Consider the following 23,320-nt stretch of genomic DNA (forward strand, 5'->3'; position numbering starts at 1 on the left):
ACTAGATGACTGTGATCCATCTGGGCAAAAGCAGATCCCACCCCAAACATAATGTTAGATGTGATGGTTCATACCAGTTATCTCAGCCACTTGGTAGGTATATTTAGGAAAATTGCATTCCAAAACTCACTTTTGACATAAAACAAGAGATCCTATCTAAAAGCAAATCAAAACAGGGCTTGAAAGTCTACACAAGACTTGCTCTGAAATGTTCGTGTTAGCATTACTTATAGCAGCTCCAGAGTAAACGCAAATATTTAAGTGTTATTCAAATATCCATCAATTGATGAATACTAAAATGTGATGAGCTGGGTGCTGGTGGCTCATGCCTGTATCCTAGATACCTAGGAGATTTAAAGCCAGTCCAGGAATGAAAATCCATGAGACTCTTATCTCAATTAACTACCAGAATAGTGGAAGTAGTGCTGTGGCTCAAGGTGGTACAGCGTGAGCCCTGAGCTAAAGGACAGTGCCCAGGCCCAGAGTACAAGACCCACCACCAACCAAAAAAAGTAGTGAGTCCAGAAACTTAAATGTTATTTAAAGTAACGGCATATTAACACATGCTACATAGTGACAGATTTGAATACATTATAATAAAGTAAAGAAACCATACATAAGAGGTCAGGAGTGTGGTAGAGTGCTTGCCTATGCCTAACAAGCCTGAAGCCCAGGGTTCGACTTCTCAGTACCATATACACAGAAAAAGTCAGAAGTGGTGCTATGGCCTAAGTGGTAGACTGTGCTAGCCTTGAGGAAACTCAAGGTCAGTGCCAGAAAACCTAAAGTGACTGTGGCTCAAAAGGTAGGGTGGTAGCCTTGAGCTGAAGAGCTCGAGGACAACACCCAGGCACAGACTTTCAAGTCCCACAACCAAAAAAATAAAGAAATAAAAAATAAAGGAGGGGGGGGAGGGAGAGAGAGAGAGAGAGAAGCCACACACAAAAACCATATATTCATGGGACCAGGAATTTGGCCTAGTGGTAGCGTGCTTGCCTAGCATGCACGAAGACCCAGGTTTGATTCCTCAGTACCACACACATACATAGAAAAACCAGAAGTGGTGTTGTGGCTCAAGTGGTAGAACACTACCCTTGAGAAAGCCCAAGGACAGTGCTCAGGCCCTGATTTCAAGCCCCAGGACTGGTACCAAACAAACAAACAAACAAAAAAATACCCACGTATTCATGTATGTGCAGAACAGACAAATCTACAGAGACAAAGGAGATTGTACAGGGCTGGAAGACTGAGGGAAATGAGCAATGACTAGTAGGCACTTTGTTTTTGGAGTTACAAAAATATTCTAAAATTGATTCTGTTGATGGCTATAGAACACTATAATATACTAAGAACAAATGTTGAATTGTATATGGTTTAAAGAATACACTGTATGATACATGAACTATATCTTAGTAGGTAGACAGGATTTCAAAATCATTGCTTCAAACATGTCTTTTAAAGCTAATATCTGTACAAAGCCAATGAGTAACTGTAATTTCATATTTATGTAGCCAGTCCTGTGGCCTGAATTCAAGGACTCACACTCTTGATTGGCTCACCCAGCCCAGAATTTGTTCGATAACTGAAAATTAATTTCCAAAGACTTTTCAAACCCAAAAGCTAACTCAAATTTCTCCATATCTCAGCTCCTGAGTAGCTATGGTTATAACATGAGCCACCCAAGCTTATAATTTAAAAATTTTAAAGAATTTTAAAGTGGGGGGAGGGTAATGGGTACCAAGACATGTGAAAGGGTATCAATGTATGTGAATTAATGCACCTTCTATCTGGCAAATATCATGTAACCCTTCTATTAATTACAATAAAAAATATTAAAAAAAAGAATTTTAATCCTCAAACTAACCTTTTTTATTTTATGAATGAAGAATATGAGGTACATAAGAGATTAATAGGGCAGGGAACATAGCCTAGTAGTAGAGTGCTTAGGGGCTAGCATGCTGGAAGCTCTGGGTTCAATTCCTTGGTATCACATACACAGAAGCTGAAAGTAGCACTGTGGCTCAAGTGGCAGTGTGATGACACTGAGCAAATAGTGTCCAAGAACAGTGCCCGGGCCCTGAGTTCAAGCCCCAGGACTGGTTGAAAAAAAAAAAAAAGGGAAAAGAATCTCACAGACTTTGCAGCCAGGACTGGGATGAAACTGCAATCCTCAAATCTCAGCCTCCTAAATAGCTAAAATTACAGGTGTGAGCCACCAGTGGTCAGCTCTTATTACCCACTTAACAAAAGACCAGAAGTTGAGTTCAAATGGTACAGCACCAGCCTTGAGTAAAAAACTCAAGCAAGAACATAGGATTCTGAATTCAAGCCCCATATTAGCACAAAAATAATGACTTTATGTATTTTTAAAACAAACCCAAGCTAGCTGGGTGCCAGTGGCTCACACCTGTAATCCTAGCTACTCAGGAGGCTGCGATCTGAAGATCATGGTTAAGTTCGTGAAACTCAACCACCAAAAACCTGAAGTGGTGTTACAGCTCAGTGGTAGAGCTGAAGAGCTCAGGGACAGCATTCAGATCCAGAATTCAAGCACCATGACAAAAAAATTTTTTTATTTGAATTTAAAAAATTAAATCAGGGACCGGGAGTTTGGCCTAGTGGTTAAAGTGCTTGCCTAGCATGCATGAAGACCCGGGTTCGATTCCTCGGTACCACATACATAGAAAAAAGCTGGAAGTGGTGCTGAGGCTCAAGTAGTAGAGCTCTAGCCTTGAGAAAGTCCAAGGACAGGCTCAGGCCCTGAGCTCAAGCCCAGGACTGGCAAAAAAAAATAAAAATAAAAATAAAAATTAAATCAATGAGAAGGTGTTGCAATGATTGTTAAGTAATGCACCTTCGAGCTAGTGAATATAATGTAACCCTTTTATTGATTACAATAAAAATTATTTTTAAAAAGTAAAAAAAATTAAATCAAATAGATTTATACGAGACATGTATTTTTTTTCAAGCTCGGATTCACTTCATTATTCCTGTATAAAATCTTTTATTCTGGGGCTGGGAGTTTGGCCTAGTGGTTAAAGTGCTTCCCTAGCATGCATGAAGACCCGGGTTCGATTCTTGGCACCACATACATAGAAAAAAGCTGGAAGTGGTGCTGAGGCTCAAGTGGTAGAGCTCTAGCCTTGAGAAAGTCCAAGGACAGTGCTCAGGCCCTGAGTTCAAGCCCAGGACTGGCAAAAAAATAAAAAAATAAAAAATAAAAGTTTAATAAAAAAACAATCTTTTATTCTATTTATTATTTTTTTTGGTGGGTCATGGGGTTTGAACTTGGCTTGAGCACTGTCCCTGAGCTCTTCAGCTCAAGGCTACCACCCTACCCCTAGGCCTGGGCCCTGTGCTTTTTCAGCTCAAGGCTACCATCCTACCCTTGTGCCAAGCCCCACTTCCTGTTTTCTAGGGGTTAGTTGGAGGTAAGAGTCCCAAGTCCTTTTGTGCTCTGGCTGGCTTTGAACCTTAATCTTCAGATGTCAACCTCTGAGTAGCTAGGATTATAGGCGTGAGCCACCAGAACTGGCTTCCTGTATAAAATCTTATGTTGTGGCCACAGCTGGAGCTTGGGTCCTCTGCACAGAGACTCTGGTGTGGGTTTTCACAAGATGGTCAGAGAATTCCTAGTAAGGAGATTTGGTGAAGACAATCTCTTTCCAGGTCAGGTAACTGTATGTCTTAGAGATGGCATCAAAGGTGGCTTTGGCAAAGTTGCCCAAGGTGACAGTATAGTTCCTAGCTGAGGCGTAGCAGTCATCCACTCCAGCCATCATCAACAGCTTCTTGGGGACAGGAGCTGAAATGATCCTAGTGCCTCTGAGGGCAGGGATGAGATGTACTAGCACACAGCCACAGTGGCCTGTCACCTTGCATGGAACGGGCTTGCCAATCTTGTTCCTCCAGTGGCCTCTCTGCACATGACCATTGTAGTTGCCAATGGCCACAAATGCCTTGAGCCTGATGTGCTGGCCAGCGTGGGTCTGCTTCTGCACGGGCATGACCTCCAACATCACATCCTTGATGGATGCCCCCAGGGAGAAGTCAGTGACCTCAGACTCCTTGATGGGTAGGGAGAAAAGACAGTCTCCTCCAAAGACTTCATGTCCTTAACCAGGCAGCCCAGTTTGGGGACAGGGATCTACTCTTGTCTTCGGCCTTACCTCCACAAGAGCCCCCAACCCCCTACCACGACCTCCAAAGTCTGCTACCTAAAACTCCACAGAAGCCGGAAGCCACAAGGACTCCTACCAGGGCCCTCCCGCTGCACTGGCGTTGTCTTCACAGAGAAGAAGGGAGACATGTATTCTTTGGTTCAGCCTATCTTATTTGTTTGGTCTCATTGAGAACTTTGGTTTGGAGTTCTTATCTTATATTTTCATAAGTAAAGTGATACTGAAATTCCTTTCACTTAACTTTGTGTATGCATGTGCCCATGCACGCACACACAAACACAAGTTTAAACTTGAGGCCAAAGCTCTGTCCCTAAGCATTGGTACTCAAGACTAGCACTTCAATTGCACTCATCTGAATCAAGGCCCCACTTATGGCTTTTGTAGTTAACCTGAGATAGTCTCAGACAATTCCTGCCCGGACAGGTTTTCAGATTCAATCTTGAGATCTCAGCCTCCTGAGTAGCAACAATTACAGGTGTGAGCTACTGATGCCTGACACATTTACAATTCCTTTATGGGACAAGTTTCTTCTTTCCATCTTTTTTTTTTTTTTTTTTTGCCAGTCCTGGGCTTGAGCTCAGGGCCTGAGCACTGTCCTTGGACTTTCTCAAGGCTAGAGCTCTACCACTTGAGCCTCAGCACCATTTCCAGCTTTTTTCTATGTATGTGGTACCAAGGAATTGAACCCGGGTCTTCATGCATGCTAGGCAAGCACCTTAACCACTTGGCCAAACTCCCGGCCCATCCATCTTCTTATTTTGAGAGCTACATTACATGTGTATTCAGAGAACGAAGACAGCTAGGCACTGGCGGGTATAATCCTAACTACTCAACCGGCTGAAATCTGAGGATCGTGGCTTGAAGGAAGCCAGAGCAGGAATGACGGTGTGACTTTTTTTGGGGGGGTTGGGGGGAGCCAGTCCTGGGACTTGAACTCAGGGCCTGAGCACTGTTCAAGGCTAGAGGTCCACTACACGAGCCACAGCACCACTTCCAGCTTTTTTCTATGTATGTGGTACTGAGGATTTGATCTGGGGTCTTCATGCATGCTAGGCAAGCACTGTATGTACCACTAGGCCCAACTCCTGGCCTCTGTGTGACTCATCTCCAGTTAAATGACAAAAAGGACAGAAGTGGCACTGCAGCTCAAGTGGCATGAGTGCTGCTAGTTTTGGGCAAAAGAGCAAAAAAAAAAAAAAAAGTAACAGATAGGGCCGGAGTTTGGCCTAGTGGTTGAAGTGCTTGCCTAGCATGCATGAAGACCCGGGTTCGATTCCTCGGTACCACATACATAGAAAAAAGCCAGAAGTGGTGCTGAGGCGCAAGTGGTAGAGCTCTAGCCTTGAGAAAGTCCAAGGACAGTGTTCAGGCCCTGAGCTCAAACCCAGGACTGGCAAAAAAAAAAAAAAAAAAAAAAGTAACAGATAAATCTACTGCAAAGAGTTAGCTGTTAATGTTTTTAGTTATCTGTTAATGTTTTTTAGTTATCTGTATGTAATTGGATAAGAGGATGTATATTAAGAGTTGCATAAAGGTGTATGCATTTACCAAATATGAAATATCATTCTTTTGTCAAGTTAATGGTTTTGTTCTAAAATTATTGGTTCACAATATACTTAAAGTGTTTTTGTTTCAGGGGGGGTGGGGGGGAGGGTAATGGGTACCAAGACATGTGAAAGGGTATCAATGTATGTGAATTAATGCATCTTCTATCTGGCAAATATCATGTAACCCTTTTATTAATTACAATTAAAAAAAAAGTGTTTTGTTTCATTAGACACATGCATACTCCACATGCACACATTCAAACATACAATTGTACTTCAAAAAATGTTAGCATTTATGTGTCTTCAAGGAGAAAATCAAAATACTGCTGGCAGATTTGAAGTTAAGCATTAGAATTTTGATGAAATAATATATCATCAATGAAAACATTTTCTAACACTGATAAATTTCATAAACTAATATCTAACAAAGTATACTGGGATACAGGTTGGTACAAAATTTCAAGTAATCATTTTCTATGTGTTTTTACCAAAAGCATTTATTAATGATAAATTAAAAGGCTCTTTATGGGCTGGGAGTTTAGCCTAGCAATAGAATGCTCGCCTGGCATACACGAAGACCGGGGTTCAATTCCTTGGTACCACATACTCAGAAAAAGCCAGAAGTGGCACTATGGCTCAAGGGGCAGAGCATTAGCTTTAAGCAAAATGTGTCCAAGGACAGTGACCCAGGTCCTGAGTCAAGACACAGGACTGGCAAAAAAAAAAAAAAAAAAAAAAAAAAAAAAAAAAAAAAAGAGCGCCAGGCACTGGTGCTCATGCCTATAATCCTAGCTATTCAGGAGGCTGAGATCTGAGGCTCATGGTTCAAAGACAGCTCAGGCAAAAAAGGTCTGTGAGACATCTATCTTCAACTAACCACCTGAAAATCTAATGACACTGTAATTCAAAGTGGTAGAGTATTAGCCTAGAGCAAAAGAGCTCAGGGACAGCACCGAGGCCCCAAGTTCAAGCCCCATGGCCAGAAGCCCACCCATCCCCACCCACAAAAAAAGACAGTATCAACTGGACGCTGGTAGTTCATGCCTGTGACCCTAGCTACTCAACAGGCTGAGATCTGAGGATAATGGCTCAAAGTCAGAACAGGCAGAATAGTCCAAAAAAGCCAGAAGTGGAACTACAGCTCAAATGCTAGAATATCAGCCTTGAGCACAAAAGCTCAGGGACAATACACAGGCCCTGAGTTCAAACATGAGGACAGACACTGACAGACTGACAGACACCACACACCCACACCCACACCCACACACGGAGTGACATTTTTCTTTTTTTTTTCCCCTTAGATTGGGACTACCTTTTGTTTTTGCTCACTGGATGGGTATTCTACCACCTGAGCCATTCCTCTAACCTTAACAGGGTCTTAAGACACATGCCAATACCTTTTACAGGATTGCTGCCCATATCAGAAAGTAACATAACTTACAATGAAAAGTAACAGTTTTGGGGGCCGGGAGTTTGGCCTAGTGGTTAAAGTGCTTGCCTAGCATGCATGAAGACACGGGTTCAATTCCTTGGTACCACATACATAGATAAAAGCCAGAAGTGGTGCTGAGGCTCAAGTGGTAGAGCTCTAGCCTTGAGAAAGTCCAAGGACATTGCTCAGGCCCTGAGCTCAAGCCCAGGACTGGCAAAAAATAAAATAAAAAGAAAAGAAAAGTAACAGTTTTGGAGCCTGGAGACTAGTGGTAGAATGCTCACCTAGCATGTATGGTATGAAGCCCTAGGTTCGATTCCCTGGTACCATATACGCAGAAAAAGCTGGAAGTGGTATTATAGCTCAAGTGGCAGAGCACTAGCCTTCAGCAAGACGTGTCCAAAGACAGTGCCCAGGCCCTGAGTTCAAGACCCAAGACTGGCAAAAATAAATAAATAACAATTTTACACCTTCAAATAAGTTTGATTTCCCTAAAGTGTCAGAATTTAATGGCTACAAATATCTAAATCAAGCTTGTAGAACTTTCTACAAGAAGTATTAGCACATACTGAACATCATTTGCTGGGTTTAAAAAAAAAAAGGTATAATCCAATTAACTTCTTTATTCCCCTTTACCAGTATACAGTCTTGGAAAGACCAAGTAGTCAAACTTGTAAGGTAAAAAAAAAAAAATCATAAACTGCTATTTTGTTGAAAGGCAAAATTAAGCTATATAGGTATAGATATTTTGTGTAGAAGTCCAAATCTATCCCTGTACTTGAGTCAAGCCTTAATACATCAATTAATACATCCTCTAAATAGGCTTCCAAGTGACTTCCAGATTTTTCTTGTTGCTGTAGGAGAACAAGGTTAAATAATGTATCTTTGTGGCTGGGAATGTGGCCTAGTGATAGAGTGTTTGCTTACCATGCATGAAGCCCTCGCTTTGATTCCATGGTACCAAATACACAGAAAAAGTGGGAAATGGTGCAATGGACTCAAGTGGTAAGCACCAGCCTTGAGCAAAAGAAACTCAGGGACAGTGACCAGGCCCTGAGTTCAAGCCCCAGGACTGGCAAGAATTAGCTCTATCTGATGAAAAATATTTCATGTACTTACAAATATATAATGCTTTATCTGAATAAGTCCTCTGAATTCTTTTCCTGGGATGTTGGTAGGGGAAAATTTTTAAAAATTAAACAAATAAGCAAGCTGAAATCATTGCACCTGGAGGGCACCTTGAGCTTAAACTCAGGGCTTAGGCACTGTCTCTGAGCTTTTATACTCAAGGCTAGCACTCTATCACTTAGCATCACAACACATTTCTGTTTTTTTGGTAGATAAACTAAGATAATGATTTCATGGACTTTCCTGTCCTTTCCTCAATCCTCAGAGTTCAACCTCCTGAGTAGCTAGAAGCACAGGGTAAGTTACCTCCTCCCAGTATGTACACTTTTAAATCATGTGCTGAATTGAAATATTTTCTGCCTACAATAAAGAAAGCTTGTCTTGATGTGTTTGGTTGAAGTACTTTTAATTTTCTTTCACTATTCAAGAAATTAATTGCTTTTTCATTAACAGATGAATTTTTTTTAAGCTGGCTCTCCATGAAGTCTATTTAAAGGCCTTGTTCCTGTAAACTAAAAACAGCAGCAATTTGATCTAATTTGCAATCAACTGAACATATTTGTGACAACAGTATGGGTACCTCTACTACTACATCTTTCTATGGACAATATAACTTTTTTTTTAATTTTTGGTGGGTCACAGGGCTTGAACTCTGGGTCTGGGCATTGTCCCTGAGCATTTCAGCTCAAGGCTACCACTTTACCCCATGAGCCACAGCCCTACTTCTGATTTTCTAGTGGTTAATTGGAGACAAGGATCTTACAGACTTTAGTGTCCAGGCTGGCTTTGAACCACGATCCTCAGATCTCAGTCTCCTGAGTAGCTAGGATTACAGGCGTGAGCCACTCTACCCAACTCAGTATCAATTTTTTTAATCCTTTTTTGGGGGGCCAGTCATGTGGGGGCTTGAACTCAGGAGCTAAAATAGTTCTCATTTTAAAGATGCTAAGATAGTTCCCATATATTCTATACTATACTTTTTTTTTTTGGCCAGTCCTGGACTTGAGCTCAGGCCTGAACACTATCCTTGGACTTTCTCAAGGCTAGAGCTCTACCACTTGAGCCTCAGCACCACTTCTGGCTTTTTTCTATGTATGTGGTAGCGTGAAATCAAACCCGGGTTTTCATGCATGCTAGGCAAGCACTCTACCACTAGGACAAACTCCCAGCCTACACTCCTTTTTAACATAGTCTCCTCCTACAACTAATACTATTATCTAGTTCTAATATTCATATTTGGCTTCATAAAGCAAGGATTCTTCTTTCAATTATGATTAAGACTTATTTCATGGCTCAAGGGAGAAAGGAATCTTATGAAAAATACATATAAACTATAAACTAAGTTTCTTAGAACCTTTCATGTTCAAATTATTTTGAAAATAATTTATCAACTTTATCATGCATATTAACATTTCAAATATTTCTCATAAATACCTACAGAATATCTCCATGCATCTATCGCCCCTTTTTTGGGTCCCAGTACTGCAGCTTGAATTCAAGGCGAGGCATTGTCCCTTGGGTTTTTCATTCAAGGATGGCTGAGTCTACCATTTGAGCAACAGCTCTACTTCCTGCTTTTTGTTGGTTAACACTGGAGATTAAGAGTTTCAGGTTTTCCAGCCCAGACTGACTTTGAATTGAGATTCTGACTTTAGCCTTGCTGAGTAGCTAGGATTAAGGACACAAACCCTGCTTCCCGTTTTCTAGAGGTGGGGATTGGAGACATGGCTGAAGTGGTAAAATACCTGCTTAGCAAGCACAAAGCCATGAGTTCAAACCCCGGCACAACCACTTCAGTCATCTTATTCACATAGCCTTTTTTTTTTTTTTTGGGGGGGGGGGGGAATGTCATGCGGTTTGAACTCGGCCTGGGCACTGTCCCCGAGTTCCTCATCTCAAAGCTACTGCCCTACCCCTGGGCCTGGGCACTGTCCCTGAGCTCTTCAGCTCAAGGCTACCACCCTGCCTTTGAGCCAAGCCCCACTTCCCGTTTTCTAGAGGTTAATTGGAGATAAGAGTCTTTAGTGCCCAGGCTGGCTTTGAACCTTGATCCTTAGATCTCAGCCTCCTGAGTAGCTAGGATTGCAGGTGTAAACCACCATGCCAGTTCAAATCGTCTTATTCTTAAAGTAGCAAACATAGATGTCTAAACCTGGCAGTATGTATTACTACCACATGTTAACACATACACTGAATTAAAATGGAAAATAGTTCTTACCTTCATCTCCTTCTGGTGCATATGAAGCTGTAATAATGTCAATATCAGCACAATTCATCACAATTTGATTGGTCGCCTGCCTCACCTAAAAGAAAAAGAAAATCAATAATCAAAAACAGCCCAGGTTAGTAACATATACACCTTTATCTTGGATTAATATTATAGGTAATTTTTCTCTTTTTTGATTTTACTATATAGCCCTAGCTAACCTGAAACTCACCATGACCCAGGCTGGCTTCCAACTGTCAATCTTCCTGCCTCAGCTTTCTGAGTATGTGATAATATATATATTTATCACTGAACTTGACTTTGAAGGCAATCCTCAAATCTTAGCCTCCTAAATAGTACTGTTGGTGTAAATAATCAGCACTCCAAGTTTGCAGACAATTTTTTAAAAACCTAAACTTCATTGAACCTAGACTATTTATGTATCAATGGCAGAAATTAATAAGTTGGGTTTTGTTCTTTTTTTGTTGGTCACAGTGCCCCTTCCAGTTTTCTGGTGGTTAATTAAAGCTAAGAATCTTACATATTATCCTGCCTAGACTGGATTTGAACAATAATCCTCATATCTCAGCCTCCTGAGCAGCTAGGATTATAGATATGAGCCACTGGTGCCTAGCTATGCAAGTTGGTTTAAAGAATTAAAACAACTCATTAGGAAGTAGCACTGTGGCTCAAAGTGGTAGAGTGCTAGCCTTAAGCAAAAGAAAGCTCAGGACGGGCTGGGAGTTTGGCCTAGTGGTTAAAGTGCTTGCCTAGCATGCATGAAGACCCGGGTTCGATTCCTCGGTACCACATACATAGAAAAAAGCCGGAAGTGGTGCTGAGGCTCAAGTGGTAGAGCTCTAGCCTTGAGAAAAGTCCAAGGACAGTGCTCAGGCCCTGAGCTCAAGCCCAGGACTGGCAAAAAAAAAAAAAAAAAAAAAGAAAGCTCAGGACAAAGCCCATCAAGCCCCATGACCATCAGAAACAAAAATCTCAGCCAGGAGTTTGGCCTAGTAGTAGAGTGCTTGCCAAGCATGCACCGGAGACCCAGGTTCAATTCCTCAGTATCACATTCATAGAAAAGCTGAAAGTGGTGCTTTGGCTCAAGTAGTAGAGCATTAGCCTTGAGGAAAGCCCAAAGACAGTGCCCAAGCCCTGAGTTCAAACCCCAGGACTGGTTAAAAAAAAAAAACAAAATACCTCATTAAGTTAGGTGATGATAGCTCATACCCATAATCCTAGCTGCTCAGGAGGCTGAGCTCTGAGAATCACAGTTCAAAACCAGCCCGAGCAGGAAAGTCACCCACTTGAAAACCATCCCTTTGAGCCAGGCACCGTGGCTCACACCTGTAATCCTAGCTACCCAGAAGGCTGAGATCTGAAGATCGTGGTTCAAAGCCAACGCAGGCACTAAAGAACCTGAGAACTTTTATCTCCAATTAATCTCTAGAAAATGGGGTATTCAAGCCCCTGACCCCCCCACACACAAAATAAATCATCCCTTTGTCCTGCATATCCAAACTATGTAGAGTACCCATTTAGTTAAATCAGAAGCCTCCTAGATTATCAGACTGACAGTTGAGATATGGTATCCAAGTAACTTTCATTTTACTTAATAATGGCACAAGGTTTGAGAGTAGAGAAAAAAGGAAGCCAGGCCAAATTCCAGGCCCAATGCTACCATTTTTTTTGAAAAGCGAAGAGTAAGAACCAAAGGAATAAAAATACTTATTAAAAACTGAACTCTAGGGCCGGGAGTTTGGCCTAGTGGTAGAGTGCTTGCCTAGCATGCACAAATACCCGGCCGGGTTCAATTCCTCGGTACCATATACATAGAAAAAAGCCGGAAGTGGTGCTGAGGCTCAAGTGGTAGAGTGCTAGCCTTGAGAAAGTCCAAGGACAGTGCTCAGGCCCTGAGCCCAAGCCCAAGACTGGCAAAAAAAAAAACAAAAAAAAAAAAACCCTGAACTCTGGGCCAGGAGTTTGGCCAGGTAGTAGAGTGCTTGCCTAGCATACACAAAGACCAGGGTTCAATTCCTTGGTACCACATACATAGAAAAGACCAGAAGTGGTGCTGTGGCAGAGTGCTTGCCTAGCATACACAAAGACCAGGGTTCGATTCCTTTGTATCACATACATAGAGAAGGGCAGAAGTGGTGCTGTGGCTCAAGTGGTAGGGTTCTACCCTTGAGAAAACCCAAGGACAGTGCTCAGACCCTGAGCTCATGCGTAGGACTGGCAAAAAAAGAAAAGAAAAAAACAAAAACATAAACTCTAGTTGAGTGCTGGTGGCTTACCCCTGTAATCATAGCTTCTCAAAAGGCTCAGATCTGAGAAGAACTGTTCAAAGCTAGCCTGGGCAGGAAAATCTTATCTCCAAATAACCACCAATTAACCTAAAAGCTGAAAGTGGAGTGGAGCTGTGGGTCAAGCAGTAGAGTGTTAGCCTTGAACTCTAAAGTTCAGGGACAGTGCCCACGCCCTGAGTGAAGGCCCAGGACTGGCACAAAAACAATAAAAATAGGGCCGGGAGTTTGGCCTAGTGGTACAGTGCTTGCCTAGCATGCACGAAGACCCGGGTTCAATTCCTTGGTACCACATATACATAGAAAAAGCCAGAAATGGTGCTGAGGCTCAAATGGTAGAGCTCTAGCCTTGAGAAAGACCAAGGACAGTGCTCAGACCCTGAGCTCAAGCCCAGGACTGGCAAAAATAAATAAATAAAAACAAATAAATAAATGTAGAAATAAAAAAAAATAAACAAAACTTCACAGAACATGGTGTACTACTGTTATCCCAGTACTGGGGCAGCTGAGGTAGAAGAATCTTAAGTTCCAGGATAGTCTTGAGTTTGAGGCTGGCTTGAATTCAAGACAAGCTTGAGAGAATAGCATAGAAAAACGGTCTCAAAAAAAAAAAAAAACAACCCCAAAACCACATCATTCCGATTAAAAAAATAATAATTCAGGGTGCTGGGAGTTTGGCCTAGTGTAGAGTGCTTGCCTAGCGTGCACGCAGACCCGGGTTCAATTCCTTGGTACCACATACTTAGAAAAAGCCAGAAGTGGTGCTGAGGCTCAAGTGGTAGAGTTGTAGCCTTGAGAAAAATCTAAGGATCATGCTCAGGCCCTGAGCTTAAGCCCAAGACTGGCAAAAAAAAAAAAAAATCAGTATATAATATCCTATATTAGAGATTCACTGACATAAAAAGTTGAACAAACAGGGCCAAGAGTTTGGCCTGGTGGTAGGGAGCTTGCCTAGCATGCACAAAGTCCAGGGTTTGATTCTTCCACACATAGTAAAAGTTGGAAGTTGTGCTGTGGCTCAAGTGGTAGAGTTCTAGCCTTGAGAAAGTCCAAAGACAGTGCTCAGACCCCGAGTTCAAGCCCCAGGACTGGCAAAAGAAAACCCCTAAAACAAAAAAGTTGAACAAACAGGGTAACTGGCTCATGCCTAGCAACTCAGGATGCTGAGACCTGAGGATCACTGTTCCAAGCTAGCCCAGGCAAGAAAGTTTGTGACTCTTATCTCCAGTTAATCACAGAAAAAGCCAGAGGTGGTGCTGTTGCTCCAGGGGCAGAGAACTAGCCTTGAGCACAAAAGACTCAGAATTAGTGCCCAGGCCCTGACACAAAAAAATGGGGAGTAGGGGAAGATAATTGGGTTGAGGTCAGGGTTCAAGTGACAGAGTGCCTATCTAATACAAACCCAGATCCTAACTGTCTCCCACCCCAAATAAAAGAAAAAGAGAAGATAGTCTATGGAAAATGATTATGAAAAAGAGTGATTGTGTTAGTACTTACTGCCTGACAGTGATTACTATCGCTTGATTTTTTTAATCTTATTTATTAAAGAATTTATTAACATTGATTTTTACATCATATTTCAAATGTCATATTTAACAAACAAGTATTCAAGAAAGGAAATCTCTATATAAAGTCACTGGCACATAGATTTTAGAACATAATTAAAATTAAGCTGAGGGTTTGTATGTCATAGTTACATATTCATATATGTAGTAAAACATTATGTCTATAGAGTATATAGCTCATCATAGATTTTTATGTCTATGTAGTTATATCTCCAAGACCATGTCCATAACCTTAGGTACCCAAATATTGAGTCATCGCTGTTGTACTGTTTGAATCTAATATGCACATAGCTTAATTAATTCTATTAAGACATACACTCAAACCTGAGAACATTAATCATGTCCTAAGAGCATTCACCTAACAATTTATACAGTTCTTGATTTAAAAAAAATATGAAATTGGAGGGCTGGGAGTTTGTCCTAGCATATGTGATGACCCGGGTTTGATTCCTTGGTACCACATACATAGAAAAGTTGGAAATGGTGCTGCAGTGGCAGAGCGCAAGCTTTGAGGAAAGCCTAAGGACAGTGCTCAGGTCCTAAGTTCAAGCCCTAGGATAGGCAAAATAAATACACACACACACACACACACACACACACACACACATATACACATATATACATACATATATATATATGAAATTGAAGAGCTATTTGCTACTATATAGCACTTTGGTTATCAGTATGTATTTTCTAGGGAAGGTAATTTTGAAATATTCATATTGACGTAGGCATATATGTTGACTTTAACATAGTATTATTTTCTGTATTTACCCAACAATATAAAAACACTGCTGTGATGATATAGTATGTGTTTACTCATATTCTGACACAACTATGTTAGTAAATATTGTGTGTTCCACTAACAACAAAAAAATTATAGCCAGGAGTTGGTGGTTCATCGTTCATGTCTGTAATCCCAGCTACTCAGGAGGCTGAGATATGAGGATTTCATTTCAAAACCAGCCTGGGCAGGAAAGTCCAAGAGACTCTTATCTCCAGTTAACCACCAAAAAGCACTGTGGCACTCTTTTTGCCTTGGAGCAAATAGAGCTCAGGGACAGCACTCAGGCCCCAAGTTCAAGCCCCATAACCAGAAAAAAAAATTTTTTCTTTAATTCAAATAACTTCAACATAAAAATCTTAAGTTTCCAGGCCAGGAGTTTGGCCTAGTGGTAGAGTGCTTCCATATCAAGCATGAAGACTGGGGTTCAATTCCTCCATACCACATACATAGAAAAAGCTGGAAGTGGTGGTGTGGCTCAAATGGTAGAGCATCTAGCCTTGAGAAAGCCCAAGGAGAGTGCTCAGGCCCTGAGTTAAAGCACCAGGACTGGCAAAACAAAACACCTCTTAAGTTTCCAACATTAACAAGTGCTGAAGTTGGCAGGCAAACTGTGTTGATAACAAGATCACTCTCAATTTTTCCATTTGGTGTTATTAAAGGACAAAATGTTATTATATCCCTTCTTTGCTTCAACCCAGGGTTAAATCTTTTTAAACTCCTCTACAGACTGTACTTTAACTGAACCACATGCTAAGCAACAGCTGTTCTGAAGAGGCAGCATGACCCTTGGTAACAATTTTACAATGGAAGTTTCCTATGAGCTAGGGATGTAGCAATCTGAGACAACTTATTCCTGAATGACTCTTTACTACAATCACTCAAAAATACCTCTGACATTTGCTTTAGTGAGACTCAATTCATTTTTTTCTGACAAAGTCCAGAGATATTAATAAAAGAAAATATCCAATGTGATAATTCCAAATTACAATCCATCAGGAGCCTGAGTCGCTTTCCCAAATTAATTTTATTACTAAATTTTTATAATAGTAGTTGCCCTGGTAAAACAGTGATATAATTTCTCAATTCAACAAGAAGCAAATAAAAGTTAATTCAAACTGAAACCAGTTTTCTAACAAGAAAATTTGAAAAGAGCACATAAGAGGAAGTAAAACAAAAGCAATATTAGTGTAAGAAAGTTTATATAAAATATTTACTTGATTACAGAACATTATATATGACATTAGTGGCTATATGCCTACTCAATAAAAGTTTAAAACTCTATGTAGGAAAAAGTAACATGGGAAAACATGCAAATGAGTTTTAGTAGTAACTTTTACATTTTATTTTCCCAAAAGTAGAATGAAGCAAATGGGGTAAACATTAAATCTCAGTGGTGGGTTACTTTTCTGTATTTCTAAAAATATCTGCTGATTAAAAATTTGAAAAAGATTACAAATGATCAAATAAATAACCACATGTTTACAAGGTATTCAAAACAAAAACCTCTAAAATCTGGAGAATTAATCTCAGTTAACAACAAAACAACTATTAGAAGGCTCATGTACAGATTAAGATTTACTTTACATTCGATTAGGCTCAATAGCTTGCCCTTTGCTCATGCCCAGTAACCCTAGCTACTCGGTAGTATGAGATCTGAGGATCCCAGTTCCAAACCAAAGAAGGGAAGTTCATGCAGCTCTTTTCTCCAATTTAGCAGAAAAAGGCTGCCATTTGAGACACACACACTCCCCCTACTCCCCTCCACCCTACACCACCCCCCACCCCAACCCCCTCCCCACCCCACCCCCTGCCCCGCATTTATGTGGCAAAGTTCAGAGAAGTTTCACAGATAATTTACAACTCAAGACTACATTTATCCAGGTTGTATTAGACAATTTCTATTACGCAGAACCAGGAAGTAAAAAAAAAAAAGGCCCATATGCAAACTTAAAATAGATGATACAAAGTTCATATAATAAAGCTCCTGCCCTTTACTCAAGACAATTCAACAAACTCTCACTTAAAATATTAATTTTCAGCTCAATCAAACTTATGTATCTAGTTACACAGACCTCTTAGCTCAAATACAGTAAAACTAAAGAGTGAAGAAATTACAAAATAAGCAGCAACAAGGCACAAGTGACAGCAATAATAATCTGAAAGGAAAATAAACTGCCTTCAAAAAGGAATAAATTACAGTGCATAGTTTGAGATAACTTATGGGAAAGGAGGAAAGGAAGGGAGACAAGAAAGGAGTGAAGGATAGAGAGAAGATTATGAATAAAGTTATAAGGTGTATTTTAGGAACTTATCCACCCAAATCACAATTTAAAACCTAGATTCCTTAAAGGATAAGCTTCATTTATTTGGAAAATTTGCTACAGAATATGGTGCCAGATAACATTAGACAAAGCTTAAAACATCAAGGAAGCTATTTGAGTGAGTGCAGGTACTTTTACCAATACTTTTTTCATAGATATATTTCAAAAGCCTGAACAATGCCTCACAACCAATATTCCAAATTTCATTTTTTGAGGGAGTGTTGGGAATTGGACCCAAGGCCTTTTTTTTTTTTTTTTTTTTTTTTGCCAGTCCTGGGCTTGAGCTCAGGGTCTGAGCACTGTCCTTGGACTTTCTCAAGGCTAGAGCTCTACCACTTGAGCCCCAGCACCACTTCCGGCTTTTTTCTATGTATGTGGTACCGAGGAATCAAACCCGGGTCTTCATGCATGCTAGGCAAGCACTTTAACCACTAGGCCAAACTCCCAGCCTGGACCCAAGGCCTTTTAAACATGTATTTTAACTACTAAGCTACCTCCCTCAACCTAATATTTAAGACCATTTAAAAGATCTGGCACAATGCTAACAAATTATTAATTTTACCATTTTTTAAAGTAACAAGAAGAACAAAAACAACAACAACAACAACAAAAAAAACCAGTAAAGCCTGGGCAGAAAATTTTGCAACACAGGGTTGACAATAACATCCACTTAGGTGCCAAGTTTTTAGCCTGCCAAACAAACCACTGTATCTGTAACTCCTCTTAGTGCCAATTTAGTCATCCCAACATGAATATTTCATTGGTGGAGACCAGACACAGGATAGTATATCTGGATTTTTAGTCTTCATGGATGAAGTTAATTTCTCTGGTACAAATAAAATAGTTCCATAAGAGGAAATCCAATTACTGAACCAATCACTATACATTCACAATCAAGAACTATAGTCACACTCATGGAAACCTATAATCCATTTTTAATAAAAATGGATGTTGGTGTCTACAAAACTTCACTGATCTCAAATATCCAATGTAAAAAGGAGGGAAAGAAAATGAAAAGAATTATAGACCTTAAATTCTGGTCTAAGTACCAAAAATTCATCCAGGCCCATAAAAAACAAAATTTCAAAATCTAATGAATTAGAGGGGCCAGGAGCTGGGCCAATGGTAGAGTGATTGCCTAGCATACATCAAGACCCCCGTTTGATTCCTTGGTACCACATACATAGAAAAAGCCAAAAGTGGTGCTATGGCTGAGGTGGTAGAGCTCTAGCCTTGAGAAAGCTCAAGGACAATGCTCAGGCCCTGAGTTCAAGCCCAAGGACTGGGGGGGGGGGGGAGACAACAAAAAAACTAATGAAATAGAAAATATTCACTTTATGTCAAAGTCAAATAGGTTTTCCCCCAACAAATTCTTAAATCACTGAATACTTTTTTTTTCCCCCACCTTTTGGAAAGTCCACACCCCAGGCCAGGTTAAAAATATACTAAGTTTCTAATATGTAACCTGTACAAATACTCTACTCTTATCATAAAATTTTGCAACTAAAGCAACCAAGCAACTTGCATACTTTGTGTAAAGTGATTCCAACTGTTAGAAAAACGGCCTACTATCAGCTATAAATGTAGGATTTTTTTTATACTTTTTTTTTTTTTGGCCAGTCCTGGGCTTGAGCTCAGGGCCTGAGCACTGTCCTTGTGCTTTCTCAAGGCTAGAGCTCTACCGCTTAAGCCTCAGCACCACTTCTGGCTTTTTTCTATGTATGTGGTACCGAGGAATCGAACCCGGGTCTTCATGCAAGCTAGGCAAGCACTCTAGGACTAGGCCAAACTCCCAGTCCCTAAACGTAGATTTTTAAAAATAGGAGTTTTGTCAATTATTTTTAATTTCTCCAGTAAGATACCATATATAATGCCACAATTTCAACTTACAGCTTCGATTTCTGTGTTTTTAAAACACTAATAAAATATGCTTCTTGTTAGTTCTTACAAATGTTAACTCTTCTCTCACACTTCCAAATGTGTCGACAGGTACAATTTAAAATTCACTATGGTGCCATCTTTATATTACTACCTAGCTTGAAAAAATGATTTCTAGAAAAAAATTCTATGAAAAGCTCCTATTACTAAAAAGATCCATTTGTTTTCTTGCATCAAATAAATAGGTCAGCCAAGCACAGTAGTTTGTTCCCATAATCCCAGCTACTCTGAAGGCAGGAGGATTAAAATTAGAAGCCAGTCTAACTTGCTACACTGAAAAACACATCAAGATCCTGTCTCCAAAAACAAAACAAATTAACAAGTTCCTGCTATTACCTAACATATTACCACCTTATGTTCAATAGCAAAAAGCAGTCTTCCTAGCTGGGCCCAGCAGTTCACATAATCCTAGCTACTCAGGAAGCTGAGATCTGAGGATCACAGTTCCAAGCCAGCCTGAGCAAGAAAGTCTTTAAAGAGGCTCAGAGGCAGCACCCAGGACCTGAGTACCAGCCCCAGGATGTGCCAAAAAAAAAAAAAAAAAAAAAGACAATCTTCTTCATACTTTTCATCTCTGGAAAAGTGGAGAAAGGGCAGGGAAAAGTATATCATTCATTTTTTTTGTTCTATATAAGAATTCAATAAAAAAAAATTAAGTCTTAGTAAATAACCACTTAAAAATCTGTACATTAAGCTGGGCACAGTGGCTCACACCTGTAACCCTAGTTACTCTGGAGGCTGAGATCTGAGGATCGCGGTCCAAAGCCAGGCTGGGCACTAAAAAGTCTGTGAGACTCCTATCTCCAATTAACCATTAGAAAACCGGAAGTGGCGCTGTGGCTCAAGGGGTAGGGCGGTAGCCATGAGCTGAAGAGCTCAGGAATAAAACCCAGGCCAGAGTTCAAGCCCCACAACCGATTTTTAAAAATCTATACATTGTTTTCTTGAATTTTTTTCCCTACACATTTATCTCTCTTTTGGAGATATGAAGCCATCTGAGTTAACAAATTACTCTTTAATGTTGGTCTTTTCACATAATGCAAACTCATCCATAGTGGCTAGGTTCTTCTTCCAAAGGTTTGCCAAGTCACAAGACATTCTACTGTTTACAATCCCTCCCATCTGCCCCATTCCAACAAGTATCAAACAACTCTAATCACTTGGCTTAAACCATTTTCCTAAATAACACTCTCAAATTCTACTCAAAATGCATTCATATATCTGGCTGGCTGTCTTGGGTCTTAGAACTAAGTCCTGGGCTGTCTGCAGGCTGGGGTTTTTTGTTGTTGCTTTGTTTGCGCTTTATTTGCTAAATGCCAGCGCTCTACCTCTGAGCCACAGTTCCACTCCAGTTTTTTGGTCGTTAACTAGAGATAAGATTTCCCTGCGGCTAACTTGGAACTGAGGTCCTCAGATCTCAGCCTCCAGAGTTGTCAGAACTTACAGGCCATGAGCCACCAACGCCCAGCCTGATTTATTTTCTTAATGGAAAAATTTGAAATCACCTGACTTTTGAAGAAGTTCTGCCTCTAGATGCAACCGAATTCTAGAGCCCTTATATACTTTCAAATCTACGCCTGAATCTACTTTCTAAATTCTGTACTTTTTAGAAACATTTTCAATCTGAGCATCAAACCCTCTTGGTTTTCATTGGCAAGTGTTAACTTTCAATTCATTCCAGCATTAGTTTACATTTCTTTTATTTCATTGCTACACACATACCTTGATCTTTCAGGTTAAGGTTTATTGATCCTCCCCCCCCCACCCGCCGCCGCCTTGCAGTCGGAAAAGAAAATATATTTATCACCATATAGCCACTTAATAGCTTTACAGCATTTTCTTTTCCATTTCAAACTTCATGTAAAAAACACACACATCGTGAAACTCTATTGTTCAGAACCTTTGTAGAGTATCTACGCTAACACTCTCCAAAGTCAAACAATACTTCAGATAATGCTGCGAGACGCGGGGAGGAAAGTATGATTCACCAAAAACTGCAATGAGAAGTAATGGAATATTTTCACCAGTGGTATATCCTAAAACTGAGCTTCTTTCAGCTGATACTGCTAAGCAACCATCACTGTAGCAATAAATCCACCAACTTCAAAGGCTGCAAAGCCAGGAAGATAGGGGGGAAGCGCGGAGAAGGGGGTTCTCCTGCGGCTCCTCTAGAGGTTAGGAGAGAACAAAGTCAATGCTGCACTGTCACTAGAGGGGAAGGGGGAGGGGGCGGATCGTCCTGAAAACCCAGCCTCCGGGCTGGAGCAGGCGGGGAGAACTCGGCGAGGTTGCCTGGGATTAACATTCTGGTTCCACTCAACACCCCCCCCTTCTAGAAGCTCCCCTCCTCGCTCCAGCGTGGCGGCCCGGCTCCCCGAGGCCCCCTCCAACCTCTCCCCCGTGGGGCGTTAGGACCACCGGAGCCCAGAACTGAGTGGGAAGGTGGGGCCCCTCCTCCCCGCCCCCCGCCCGCGACCTTCCGCAGCCGCGCACGGCGAGGGGCGCCCCGCACAGGTGTGCTGGCCGGGGAGGCGCGCCGGGCCCGCAGCGCGGCCCTCAGCCGGCCCCGCGGCCGCCGCTCGCCGCCCCCGCCCCCTCCCCGCCCAGCCCGCCGGCGCGGCCTAACTACTCGCCCGCAGCTCGCCCCCGGCGCCCGAGGGTCGCCGTACCTGGGCGGCGGCCTCCAGCTTGCCCTCGAAGGTGAAGTCCAGCAAGTCGGGCTTGAGGCAAAGGCTGTAGTTGACGGGAGACACATCGGCGGGCAGCCGCTCGAAGGGCCTCTTCTCCGGCATCTCGGCGAGGCCCAGGCTGTGGAGGTGGAGGCGGCGGCGGCGAAAGGAGCGGCTGAGGAGGAGAAGGAGGAGGGGAGGAGGCGGAGGGCCGTGGAAGAGCAGGCGGCGAGCGAGGGAGGGGGCGGCGGCGGCGGCCAGCCACATCCACCGAGCGCGGGCGACCGCCGGAGGAGAGCCACCGGGGGAGCCTGGGGGCGGGGGGAGAGAGAGAGAGAGACCCAGCCCGAGCGCCAGGGGCCGGGAGGGCGGCTGTGCGAGCGGGCGGGCGGGCTGCCTACGGGGAAGGGGGCGGAGGGGAGGGAAGGGGAGGAGGGCCCGCAAGAAGGGAGGGAGGCAGGGCAGGAGGGAGGGAGGCGGCGGCAGCGGTAGCTGCGTGCGCGGCCCCGCCGGCCGGGCGCGCCCCCGCGGCGAGCGCACGCGCGCGCGCGGAGCAGGGGGCGGGGCGGCGAGGGCGCGGCGCGGCGCGGCGAGGGCGCGGCGGCTGGCGCGCCGGGAGAGCGCGGGGCGGGCCCTGGCTCTGCACCTGTCCCGCGCTCTGCGGGGAAGGGGGCGGGGGAGGCCGGCGAGCCGGAAACAGCCCGGAAGAGCTGGGAACGCAGCGAGGCCGGCGGGAGGGACGGAGCTGCCGGGGAGGTGGAGGCCTTCCCTAGCTCCTCAGGTCCGCTGCAGGGGTACACGGGCCCGTGGAGCGATTCAAAGCAAACCCCAGACTAGGCTCTGCCGCCACACCGGCTGGAGCTCTGACCCCACGGTCCTCCTGCCTGTGTCAAAACCATCGGGGAGAATTGTTTTGAACCTACAATCCACGTTACTTCAACCAGTGGCACTTGAGCCTTTAACAAACCGTAGGCAGACGGTCGTACCCGCGATGCAATGTTTAAGTGTAATAAAGGACGGTGGGTGAGTTTGAATGAGGTTGGCGATTGTGAAAGCAGTGAAATACGTTCAAGTTCTTTGGGGGGGAAAGGGGAAAGCGAGAGGAAGAGTCAGAGTGTTGTAAAACACTTGGGAATGTAACAAGGAAATCCCCCTTTCAGTAAACGGATGTAAAACAAATGATAATGTGTTCAACCTTTTTTGCAGGTGAGCCTTGAGCGCATTAGGCAAGCACTTTGTC

General features: G+C 42.6%; 1 protein-coding gene and 1 pseudogene across 1 annotated transcript in view; both read right to left on the reverse strand.

Annotated features, from left to right (window-relative positions):
• Npepps (aminopeptidase puromycin sensitive) overlaps positions 1–22,483 on the reverse strand; it is a 77,114-nt gene extending 54,631 nt beyond the window's left edge. Inside the window, exons 1-2 of the mRNA XM_090350718.1 lie at positions 22,081–22,483; positions 10,507–10,591 (exon numbers count right to left, since the gene is read on the reverse strand). Coding sequence (XP_090206844.1) covers positions 10,507–10,591; positions 22,081–22,347 — 352 coding nt within the window. The 5' untranslated portion in view covers positions 22,348–22,483. The remainder of the gene's footprint in view (positions 1–10,506; positions 10,592–22,080) is intronic.
• On the reverse strand, positions 3,552–4,185 carry LOC150051657 (small ribosomal subunit protein uS5 pseudogene; annotated as a pseudogene).
• Positions 22,484–23,320: the final 837 nt, after the last annotated feature.

The sequence above is a fragment of the Megascapheus bottae genome, chromosome 17, assembly GCF_031878675.1.
Source record: "Megascapheus bottae isolate mThoBot1 chromosome 17, mThoBot2.hap1, whole genome shotgun sequence".
NCBI lineage: Eukaryota > Metazoa > Chordata > Mammalia > Rodentia > Geomyidae > Megascapheus > Megascapheus bottae.